General features: G+C 40.0%; 1 protein-coding gene across 12 annotated transcripts in view; it reads left to right on the plus strand.

Annotated features, from left to right (window-relative positions):
* BICD1 (BICD cargo adaptor 1) overlaps positions 1–13,009 on the plus strand; it is a 166,601-nt gene that overhangs the window by 111,130 nt on the left and 42,462 nt on the right. For all 12 annotated transcript variants that reach the window (XM_074539075.1, XM_074539076.1, XM_074539077.1 and 9 more), the window contains exon 3: positions 10,777–10,929. In XM_074539075.1, the coding sequence (XP_074395176.1) occupies positions 10,777–10,929 (153 nt within the window). The remainder of the gene's footprint in view (positions 1–10,776; positions 10,930–13,009) is intronic.

A 13,009-nucleotide genomic window follows, 5' to 3' on the forward strand; every position in this document is an offset into this window, starting at 1 on the left:
CATCTCCCTGCATGTCATGCAAGGGCATTTAAAGAATTTGCTCTGTGGTGGGAGCTATCTGGAATCCTCATTTCTTACCTGCTCTTCTGGTTGGAGGGGACAAGAGAGATGGCTGAAGACAAATAGAGTAGAGTAGGTAAATGGAGGTGTTCTGCTGAGAGGAACAGATGCATTTGTTTCTTGCTTTCTGTGGGTAGGAGAAGAAATATCGTGGGTAGGAGAAGAAATATTTTTGTCTTTCATTGTGAAAGACTCTGCTTCAGATTCAACATTCAAAATAGATCTGTGACAAAAGCAGAAGTAAAGCCAGAAAGCAAGTGTCTGGGAAAACTGATGGGATTGTTGGAAGTCTTTAACAAGACATTGGATAGATATCAGGAATAGCATAGATGTAGTTGCTCTTATCCTGGGAAAGATAAATGGACTACTAGATGCTGCCCAGGGGCCCCTTTGAGATCCAGTTTTTTATTCCTTTTATGATCTTTGGTAAACTGGGGATCAGGACTAGTTACATGTCTGATTAATTTGAACTCAGCCCTCTGCTAATTTAACTGCACTGACCCAGGGACCAGATGTATTGGTACTGCTGGCCAGCCCTGGCTCTGCATGTCACCTCTGTCATCTTCCTGTGCTCTCACCCAGCCCTGCAGCAGAGCCTGCCCACAGCAGGGCAGAGCACAGGCACCTGTGTGGGGGTCCAGTTGTGGGTTTCTCTGGGTCTGGATTGAAGGCACTTGAGACAGTAATTCGTGTTCAAACTCAAATGTTTATTGTTTCTTATCAGCGAAACAGTCTCACAACCATGAGTTTGGCAGCTTTTCATTAGATGGCACGAAATGGCCAAGAATCTCTTGTTACAAGGTCTTTTAAGACTAAACTATCCAATTAAGAACTGACACCCAGATTATTTTCCCTCTTAACCCAATAACTGATCCCAAAGAGCTGCAATGTGGACTTTTCTGCCCAATTGCAGAGTGCCACCCAGAGAAGAAGAAGGAAGAAGCAGCTCAGGACAACACCCTGTGCCCTCCATCTTGCTTCCATCCACAACATACCAAATTCCCAAAGACCTAAATTTCTCCCCAAGTGATACACCTACACTACTCTCTATAATCTATTGCACACTTTTGTGGATTCCAGTCTATCTTGAAGTCTAGGGAACTTTCTCCATGAATGAGGGTCAAAGTCAGTGCCCCCCTGGGGGTCAGGGCACCCCAGAGCAGACAGAGGAATATTCCCTGTGCCCTGGGTTTCCACACACTTGTTCTCAGACATGGATGTTGCAATATCAAGCTGGTGTTTACAAGACCAAAGATTGGTTTGGTGTGTATATTGGGAAAAGCAGAGCTTGGGTGGTAGTTCAAGGCAGGGCAGGTTGGGGAGGCTGAGCTGAGAGCCCTGGCCAGGCATGTGCATCCCTCGGCAGCACAGCCTGATTGCTGGTGTGAAGAATAGAGGGAAGGCAGCACTGAGCTGGCAGCCACTGGAACTAAAATAGCTCCAAGTCCTGAGGAGGAGAGGCAGTCACTGTGGGGAATGGAAAACTTGCAAGGAGCAGAGCTCTGTGCCTGAAAAATGGGATAGTGGAGCCACTGCCCAGCATGCCTGTGTTATAAATAACTCTGGAGTTGTTGGCTTTTGCTGTTATGTATTGGCTTTTGGAAATGATTATTAATTGCAATAATTTTGATATAGTACAGTTTGTAATCACTTTTAACTGCTTTAATATAGTATAATTAGTCAGCTTTTCTGGCCAATATATTAGTGTGATAAGCATATATTATAGTTTAGGCTTTTGCAAAATACTAAAATAGAGACAATGTGTTGTGCATTGTAATGTTAACTTTTGCAGAATTAGGAAGTGCTTTTATTTGTGTAACTAATTGACAATGGTAAGAATAAATTAGATAATATTGATTAAATATACTTGTGAAGTATCTTATCTGTATGATAAGATAACATTGACCAGAACCAGGAAAATAAACTTCCAAAGAAAGAATGCAAGGAGAAATTTATCACCTTCCCTCTGGTTATCAAGAACTGTCAAACCACAGAACATGGCCTCATGAAGAAATAAAATATATAAATTTCATCTGCAGAATGGCACATCCTTTAAGAAGACAAATCAAAGGCTGAACCAAGCAAAAGAATTCCCAGAATGTATAAACTCAAAAGAATGTTTGAATATGTATAATCTGCATAAATAGGAATTAAACCAATATAATAGAAAAATATACTAAGAAAAATTGTTTTAAGCTAACTGATGTGCTGGTGTTGCTGTAGGGCACGAAATAAAACGATGCAGACACTGGAACCTCCAAGGTAAAAAGAAGGGAAGTTTAATTTCTGACTCCAACACTGATAGATTTTCAAAAGTGACAGTGGATTGGAGGATGACTGTGCCACTTCTCCAATGACACTGGACAAACCAACAGTCCATCAAAATCCTCCTCCTCAGAAAAGAATGTAAAACAATAATTATTTACATAAAACTGTGTGAGAAAGTTTGCTACAAGAATGTAAGCATCAGAAGGCTTAGAAGAACAAAGTGACATTCCTCTGGCAGTTGCCATGCACCTGGCATGCTGTTTACTGTCCCTTCTATACCTTATTAAGCTTTTGAAAGCTTTAAAGAGTGAGCTCTGTTTCTCACATGTGGAGACAGGTTACCACAGGAGCTCTGAGACCATCCTGACAGCAAAAGTTAGGGAAAGACAGAAGAAAGCAATGTGAAGGCAAGGAGCCAATAAACTAGGATGTATTTTTCCATACCAGCCAAGCATAATGAAGCCTAAAATAGCTCACTCCTCTTCTTTGGGTGCTTTGGTGTTTTGTCTCTTTCCTCCTTTCCACCTTCAGGCATTCACTTTACTGCTCCTGGCTCCTCAACGTTTCAGTGCATACAGTGAAATCTTAGTCCTGCTGAAGGCTGTATTTAATTTTATAATCTATAGCAATAGGGGTGGGTTTCCACCTCTGGAACTTGGGGCAGGTCATACAGTTGTTGCAGAGCAGCAAGCATACCCAAATTAGAAATGACATGTTTTCCTGTTCCCTACCTCCTGTTAGCACCAGTGCTTGTGCATCCAGCCTGTCAGCAGAGTCAGGGAGTATAAGCGCCATTAAAACTATCTATGTTTATTTTCTGGAGTGCCTTGCTGCCCTTGATCTGGCTGGTGATGTGGAAGGTAGCACTGGCACAAGGGAGGGTCAGGACCTGGGAACAGCAGCTGTGGCACTGATGAGCTTAAACTGATCACAGCCCCACACTCTGTTAGCACAACTTCTCTTTTGTTGGTTAGCCAGTGCCCCTTTTGGGTCGGGAAGGAGATTTGGCATTTTGGACCTGACAGATGGCTTCTCAAAGAGATACATGGAACTGGCAGATGCTTCTTCTAAGTGATCAGTTAGGCTTTGAAACCAGCTCTTGGCCTTGTGATGAGCTTGAAAAGGCCTGTGCAGCTTCTCCATCAAAAAGCTTGCCTGGAGGCATTGTCATGTAGAATCACTGCTGTTGGCCTCCTAAATTGTATATAGAAAGTGACAACATAATAGGAAAGGTTATAACTGGGGAAAAAGAAATCCGTTCAGTCCAAAATGCCCCAGATCCACCCCTTCTTTTTTTTTCCTTAACTAATCTGTGAGGAGCAATTTAGGTTTGGTATTTTTATTCTACTACTCGTCCTGCTGCTGTAAGGTGATGTGGAGTGAGCAACAACCCCTGCTTCAGAGAGTGCAGAGCTGAGGAAAAGGAGGCTCAGGGGAGACCTCATGGCTCTCCAGAACTACCTGAAAGCAGATTGTAACCAGGTGAGGATCAGGCTTATCTCCCAACTAAAGATTGGTAGAATAAGAAGAAATGGCCTCAAGTTGCACCACTTTAGATTTGATATTAGGAAAATTTTTGTCACCAAAATGGTTGTCAAGCACTGGAACATGCTGCTTAGGGAAGTTGTTGCTCTTCTATTTTTCTCTTCTGTTGAGTCATAAATGGTGGAGGTAATTAGAAGATCTGTGAATGTTGCACTTATGGGTGTGGTTTAGCAGTGCCCTGGGCAGTGCTTGATGTGATGGTGATGGAACATGATCTTGTCAGATCTTTGGTCTTCATGCGCATCTTCCTCTCTCTGTTGCCATCTCTGACTGGCAATGTGGTTTATCCTAAGATGAGTACACCAGGTGGGAATTGCAGGAGGACCTGTCTGGATGCTCTCATAGCATCCACAATGTCCTCCTCATGGCAAAATTTGTTCCAGGTAATTGATATTTTGCTATTTGCAATGATCATGTGTTCGTGCATGAGGCCATTCCACAGAGATTTAGAAGAGTCATATTAACTGAGCAGTGCTATAACCCTGGAGTCCGATTTTTCTCTCACACTGTTTTAATAAAATTTAATTTGGTGGAGTTTCTCATTCTTTAAAGGAATGAAGAATATTATAGCAGTGTTTGTAACAGAATGCTGATATTAATTATAAATAAGTATAATTAATACATTAAGAGATAATTTATGTATAATTAATGCACTAATAGTAGTGCATTAATTGCTATAAATGCAGTCAAATCAAACCATTATTTTTCAGATAATATACATAATTTGTTGGTTCATACCATCTTATGAAGAAGTCATCATAATTTAATGTGGCCATGATATTCAGCAGGAAAATTTAATACCTGAACCACCAGAGCACTGCTCTCTTTTTATATATAATTATACATGAAAGTCAATAAAATAGCTACTTTGTAGGGATTTATATGGGACAGGATTTACAATGTTAAATATGATGGGTTTCAAACTCTGTGATAAGTACATAAATGGGCCATTTAATTGCCCTTGATACAAATTCACCCTACTTCTTTAGATTTAGCTATTCCAATTAAATACACTCAGCATTTCAGATGATTAAATTATTAGATGTATTGTAAAAGCTTTATTTGAGATCTGTTGCTGGTGAGGGAACTTGAAACATACATTATCATAATCTGGCTTCTAATCTGTGTGCTGTAGCCAACACATATATGGCTTTTTTTTTTCATCCTTCCCTTTGATACTGCTGTTATTCTGTAAGAATATTCACAGAAGGAAAAGATTGTAAGTACTTATGCTGTACCACAGATACATCTTCAAAAATATCTTGTGCACAATAACATTTTTTGTTCCCTGGTTTTTAGACAGTGAGTGATGTATTTAAAGGCAAGGAATGACAGAATTGTACATCATTTCAAAAGTTGGTGATTTCTGGGTTTGGACAATAGGAGCTCAATTTCTGTTCTTAAAGTAGGATGCTAATACAGCTGCTTAGAGTAGATACAATATCATAAAGTCTAACAAAGGCACCCAAATGAAGCTTTTTGAAGGATGAGACCAGAAAAATTCAGGTTAAAAAGGAGGATGCAGACTTCTGACAGTCATGAAAATATCTTTGAAATAATTTATTTTGGGATGTAGAGATATCTATGTATTAAAATAGCAAAGTTAGTTCCGTAAGAGATTTGCCCAGCCCTGCTTATCTGGACATCTGCATGTATGAATCAGGAGGATTGGGGTGCGAATTCTGTAAAAGGGTCAGATAAGGCCACTTTAGGTCCTCCACAAAATCTCTTTATGTTTTTAAATATACCTGGAAGCATGGAAAATGCCATTCTTTGTCTTCAAGTTGAGTGTTGCTGTATATGAAGGAGGGAAACATTAAGGCTAGTGTAGAGGACTCTAGGGACTTGAAATGCTTGATGACAAAAAAATAAAATGGTTTTGCTCTTCTGTTGTCAATTTCACTCTCCTCTCAACCCCTGTTAAATTAAATTTTCTATCACTATTGCTGTTCTTCATAAAAAATACATATTTTATTTTCCTCTGCAGGATAAAGTAAACATGGCAGAGAAATTTACAGTGAGACTTGTCAACAAACACATAAGATCATGGATATTAGGCTGAGCATAAACTTTCTTTTATATTCAATTTACTATTCTTATTCTCTTATATTCAATTTCCTAGTGCAATAAAACTGTCATCAGATAGAGTGGGGTTTTATCCTGCATCAGCTAGAAAACAATGCCATTAAATTGGAAGGGTACAATTTTGGTTCATACCATATATCGTTGTTCTTTTGCTCTCTTGTGAGTTATGAAAATTAAAAAGCTATGTACTGCATCCTGCTATGGATTGCATGTTCCAACATATAATTAGGGATTTAGTGTGGGTAGTTCAGGGTGTATAATTGTGGATTTATAAAGCTGTTTTTCAGTGTGAAAAATAATATGTTTTACTGCAGTAAGGATCTGAAATCTCTGAACATTTGTTTGAAGAGAGTGGATGGAAAAAGCCCAAACACTACTTCCACAATTTTTTGGTGGGGGTGTAAAAAGCAGTAGACAACATACAAAAATAATTTTTAAAAAGTCCTTTATGTACTTCAGCACAGGGGGGACCAATATTGTTAATGAGAATGCATTCACTTAAAAAATAGAAAAAAAAAAGAAAAGAAAAAGGCTGCCACTTTCCCAAGAAATTCAGTCTATTTTTTCACAGTTCAGGAAGCCAGAAGCCATTGGAACTCACAATTCCCTTCTCACCTTGGAGATGAGAGTACTTAGCTTTAGGGCTCCCTTCCTTGCCCAGTTTAGTTTTTTAAGGTGAATTGATAGGCCAGAGGAGCACAACAAGTGGCTTCCTAGGGCAGCACTTGGGAGTGTTCTGACATGAAAATTGTGTATTTTTTCATGCTGTTCAACATTAGCCACTTCCATTCCTTCATTTTAAAGTACCTTCTCACTTGCAATTAATTGATATTACACAATGTATCGCAATGTATCCACACGTGATTATTCCAACGTGCTCTATATGTGGCATATGAAATAAAGCATTTTGAAAGTCTAGGCTGAATCAAAAATGAATAATATATTAATATGTAGTCCATTTAATTGGCTAAGAAGTACAAACTTCTGTTATTTAATATTCTCTGAGCATATATGATGTTTAATTTGCTAAGAAGTATGAACTTGTATTATTTAATATTGCACTGATACTCAGAGACCTGTCAGGATTTATGGCTGGTACTATATGGACATGGTCCTTGCCTCTGCAAAACCTAGAGGTGTCTTTCACTTTTCATATATTGCAATTCTGAAAATATATCTGAGTAGCAGTAAATAGGTGACCTGAACAGACTTTGTCTCTGCTGAGCTTCCTGTTTTTCCTTTGCCATGGTCTGCTCTGTGATGTGTACATTCATTAGAGGTGCTGTGGGGCTGACATCTTCCACAATTAGTGCTCATGTATAATGAGATGCATTGCTGACAAGGACTCTCTTGTTTTCTATAGTTTCACTGAGAGGCCTTTTCCTTCTGCTTTGGCACCAGTCCATTAAAGCTGTTGCACCATGTTCAGCTGGGTGGCTGGGATTGAAAATAATTTTCAGCCATTAAAACTTTGCTCGTGTGTCATCAGCTCCACCTCTTGGATTAATTTGGCTTTTGCAGACCCAGTACATAGTTCATAGAGGAATTCTCTCTGGAAAGTCCTGAGGCAGTGCCCTAGTAAAAGCATCTGGCTCAAATGCTTTGTCCTGCAAGTTCAGTGCTTGATGAGTAGCAAAGTTTAATTGCAAATTCCTTTGCTAATAACTTGGGTTACATTGTCCTCTAGTGGATCATGTAGATAACAGCCCTGCTGGCAAAATCCTTTTGCCTTGTGTTTTTAAATCCTTTCATATTCTTTTCATACAAGCCGACCAAAAAACAATTTGCTTCTTCTTGCCATTGTATCAGTGCAGCAAGATCTCTCCTCTAAAACTGCAGGTATTTTACTTAATAAATGTGTATTTTGAATTGTTCAAAATAACAATTCAAACAGTTCAAAATAACAGGATTGTGAGAAGTTAATATATTTAATCAAAGCATTTGACGAAAATGAATAAATCCTTCATACCAACAGTAAATGAGAATAAACTCAACATGATTCTTTTTTTTTAAATAGGTTCAGGACTAGTTCACTTCCAGAAAATACACAGAGGTCTTACATAAAGGAAAGCAGAACGGCCCTCCACATGTCCTGTGGCTACTCGCTTGTAAACATCACAAACACTGGATTTGGGCCTGTGGAGTGGAATCACTGCCTTTCCTGGCAGGCACAGAGAGCACTGGAGTGCTTTGCAGCTGGGTGTTTGCCAGCATAATGCAGGTGTTTGCAAGTAGGAAGAGGGATCTGAAGCATGGAGGATTACTCCTGGGTGTTTGCAGTGACAAAACACACGTTTTATATTGCTCTGAAAAGGTGATGCCCTATTCTGTAATGTGCTGAGTTGGTTTGCCCCCGTGTCAGAGCAGTGGGATTGCTTCCAGTAGAGGCCTTGGTTCTGGCCATGGGAAATGTAGCAAGCAGTGTTTGGGCAGAACATGGCACGTGGGATGTTCCAACAGGCAAGTCTTCCTTTTTTCTGTCTTTCTTCCTTGATGAAATGGAGGACAAATAGAGCCTGCACTGCAGAGTTTCTCTCTGTGTAAGAAGAGGAGAATGATAGAAGGTTCTGTTTTTATCTCCAAGGTTGTGTAGGAAGCAGCAGTTATAAATGGTGGAGAAACGTGGTATGTCTTTTAAAGAAATAGTGGTGCACTCCAGCAAGGTGATAGCTCATGTTTTCTGTTGCAGTTTGCTGTGACAGGAGGGACAAAGGAGTACTCCTTACAGAATTCATTTTCAAGGCTTTTTCAAGCCTTGTAGTCTATCAGGGAACTACTATATTGGGATTCTGTAAAAATTCCTTGTTCATATCCTCCATTTCTGGCCACCTCTTTCATTCTTCCTTTTTAGAATCACAGAATCAGAAAGTGGATTGTGTTAAAAAGGACCTTAAAGATTGTGTAGTTCCACCCTCCCCCACCATGGACAGGGACACCTTCTGCTGGACCAGGGTGCTCAAGGCTCCATCCAGCCTGGCTTTTTGGGGAGGTGCTCCTTTCCCTCAGCAGTGCTGATAGGAGAGGCAGTTTGGATCCTGAGCAGATCTGTCCTGGCTGCTGCTGAGCCCCTCTTCTGGGATCCTGTCAGGATGCTCCCTCTCCCAGGGCTCCTGGCAGCGTTGGATGGATGCCAGCCAGCTCATTCCCTGGTCTGATTATCCTCAAACACTGGGAGAGTTGCAGAGCAGTTTAATTTACCCTTGACACATGGAATTGAGCATTTGATGTTGTCCCCACACTGCCTCAGAGTGGCACACATCCCCAGAGCTGCCATAGCTGGGCTGGCAGAAACAAAAGGTATAAAGGCAGCCCGGGGGTATAAAATGCCTTCACCTTTTGCAATCATCTGTGGTGTTGCTCTTACAGTTTGTTCTGAGGTTTATTAGGCAGTGATGGATGCATGAATATTTACTTTTAGCAAATGGTCTGTGACTCTTCTGCTGGGAATCTTTTCAGGTGTTTTCAGTTCAGAAATCAGGTAGTTTCTTTACTTCTTAATCAGAAGGAGGGTGATGGTTTTTAGTTTTCTCTAACATAAAGTTTTTGGTTTTGAAAACTCTTTTGTCAAGTCTTGCATAAAAATATTTTTTTTTTCATGCTTTGCAAAGTTCTTTTCCAGGGGTTTGCACTTATTAACCCAAGATGCTAAAGTGAAGTTTTGTATATCCTCAAATGTGGGGAATTATCCTTCATGTACCACAGAGAAAGTGGTGCAGATTGGCTGATTTAGAGCTCCCTGACTACAATTTTTGCTTAAACATTTGATTTTTTTTCAGGTATCTGTCAGGCCAGGGGCTCCCCCCTTCCACACTGGAATCTTTTACAGAAACTAATTACTGCTTCTCAGGTGTGCTCTCTCTGACATCCAAGCAGTGAGGGCGCTCTGCCCCATCAGTAAGGTCTCTCTGCTGTAGCAATGCTCAGGATCCTCCTGCAGCAAAGGAGATGTGATTGACCATGCCAGTTTCTCTTAATCAGACAAATGCAGGCTTCTCTTCAAAGCAGGGCAGGAGGTTGTTCCTCCCAGCCAGCTGTGTTGGTCACTGTTCTTCTCTTCCAGCTGTGTGTTAACTCCACCTTCCTGTAGTGCTTTTTACATCCTGGTTATGCCAGCAGAGTCTTTCCAGAATAACCTGACCTTTGATGACAAACTCAGAGCTGGAATCTGATGGAATTGATTTTTGGTGAAACTGAATCCCTCATGTTCTCTCTCATAAAGCTGTCTGGGCTCTGTATGTGCTAATGGGGAAAATAAAATGGTGACCTTGTGAGTTCTGGAGTGCTGGGTGTGATCCTGCTCAGCACTGGCAGGTGTTTGTCATGCTTTTGGCAAGTGCTTCCCACCCTGTGCCTGCCTGTGAGCCTCTCTGGTGCCTGCGGATGCAAATGTGAGTGCACCTTGCTCCCTAGCAGATGTCTTTAGAGAGCAGATGTCAGTGCTCACTGCTTTTCTGTCTGAATGTAAAATGCATCCTGCAGTGGAAAACAGGTGGTAATTTTATTTAAATCCTGCTGTATTGGAGAGCAGTGAAACTAATGAGATATGCTACAGCCTTTCCAGGGTTTCCATTTCAATAAGCCTCTAATCTTGAAACTGTTTTAATCAGGCTTCTCTATCAGACGTTGTCATTTCTGCATTGCCAGCACCCACCTGAAATGATTGCTTGGCCTCACATCAATAGGTGATGGTGTTTTGATGTGCACCATTAAATCATTTCTATTTCAGGATTAATTTCTGTTTGGCCTTCTCTGAAGGCAGTGTTCAGCATTACAGTGGCTGTGTGTGGATTGTAATGTCCTTGTGTTCTCTCCTGCCAGAATAACGAGATGGTGGAGCTGCAGAGGATACGGATGAAAGATGAGATTCGAGAGTACAAGTTCCGAGAGGCGAGGCTGCTGCAGGACTACACTGAGCTGGAGGAGGAAAACATCACTTTGCAGAAACTGGTGTCCACACTGAAGCAGAATCAAGTAAGCCTGGAAAGATTCAAGGCACTGTGCTGTAAATTGTCACTATTTTCTCCAATTTCCATTATGTGATCCTGTAGAGCAGTTTGACAGAAGTTCCTTTTTATGCTTGGGGTTTTTTGTTCCAGTTGGGTTTTTGCTAATTACTTATTCTAAAATGGTGTTACTGGCCATTTTTGAAATATGGGCAGGCTCTTATCTCAGTTTTGAAAAATTGTGAAAAATTGGAATACTTCATTGCAGAACTATGGAATCACAGAGGAATTATTAAAAGAGAGATATTTTTGCTTCATGGTTTTCCTGTCCCTCAGGAACTCAATGCCCAGCAGCCAGTTGTCCATTAAAGTGAGCAAAAGAGCTTTGGTCTCCTGTCAGAAGAGTTAACTTGTGGTGATGAAAATCAGAATATCCATGTTGGATGGTATAACATGTCCTGCCTTTTAGATGCTGTCTAGGCCATCATAACATTGCACTTCATAAGACCCTCTCCTACCTGCCCTCAGAGGGTCACAGGTTTGCTCTGCAGCTCCTGGTTGTGTCCTGACCTATTGCCTGGTGCTCTTGGGGCTTCTGTGGAAGAGCCAGCCCTGTCACAGTTTCTGCTGGCAGTCTGGGAACAAAGCTGCCTTATTCCTGCAGGAGTAAGCAGTGCTATTTCAGCTCTCTTTTACTGCTTTTTTTACTGCTGCAGCACAAATGCGATTGAAACACTTAAAACAACAGAGCTGTGCTGCAGGGAATACACAGGTAATAGAAATGGGTGCATAATTTCCTTATTTATGAAGATGCCTAGTCCTTCACACTCCTGAACGGAATTCACAGCAGATCATCTTTGTTGCCAGAGTTATTTACCCAGACAGCAAATTCCTCCTTTGAGGCATGGATTTTTTTCTCATTAACCTCATAGGAGACATTTTCACATTTTGAGGAAGTAAACGACCCCTTTATGAACTGTCCTAGTTTCCCCCTAAAGTGAAATCTGTTTGCAGGTGTTTATATTTGTCATAATAATTCATTTTAACTGAAACTGAATGCCAGCAGTCAGTAGAGAGAAAAAACATTGCCCCATTTTGAAGGGCTTTAAAAATCAGTCATTTTCCATCACAGATCCATGCACTTGTGATTCTTAAAATTACTTTAATCTACAAGATAAAATTTTAAGAGCATTTTATACTTTAATGGTTGAATTTACAAAACCATATGTTATAAATCTTGGTGCTAAAATGTCATTATCTACATCTTGGGGTTTTTTGTAGCTTTTTAGAGTCAATGAGAAGGTAACCATAGAGATATAGACCTTTAGCTTTTATGTGTATTTAAAATTGAAAAAGTGTTGGTTGTTTTGTTGGGTTTGGCTTTTTTTCATGTACTTAAGTTATAAATATAGGTACTTGATTGCATTTCACAATTTTTCCAGATGGATCTCTTTCTCCACTAAGGAAAAATATTAAATTGCCTAATGTAGATTTGAAACTTTCATGGATTTTCCTTTTCTATTTAAGAATGCCCATTATGACTTTGAGACTTTGTTGTTTGATATGTTTCCAGTTTCTGGATTTGAAGATTAGTGCTTTGGTTTTTAAGTTTGCTTTCTCAAAGGTTTATGAGTCAAAGACTTTTGTCAGGTTGATAAATATTCTACTTCAATAGGAATGGTGCATATTTTTTTTTTGCCAGAACCTTATTTTAGTTTGATTAAAAATCCATATATGTCAAGTATAAAAAAATTACATACAAGGCATTAAGCTAGCAGATAGTAATGTGTTTGAATTACGAAAGGATCAACTGCAAAAAATTGGGGCTTTTTATGGAAACATGAAAATTTGGCATTTTTCCCTTTTTCACCAAGCCATTAAATTATTTCACCTGATAATGTGACTTTTTTTCCATTTTGAAATTAAGATGCAGGTGACTAACGAACATGATTAGAATTAAATAAAAAAAACCAACAAAGTGTCATCATTTTTACCAGGAGTGCTTGTGAAGTGTAGGCATGGACCTTGATAAACAAAGCTCTTCCTTTTCATTGCTGTGGGGTTTTCCAACAGTGAAAAGGAAGATGAGGAAGGACAGCAAAGGGGAA

Source organism: Zonotrichia albicollis, chromosome 4, assembly GCF_047830755.1.
Source record: "Zonotrichia albicollis isolate bZonAlb1 chromosome 4, bZonAlb1.hap1, whole genome shotgun sequence".
Classification (NCBI taxonomy): Eukaryota; Metazoa; Chordata; class Aves; order Passeriformes; family Passerellidae; genus Zonotrichia; species Zonotrichia albicollis.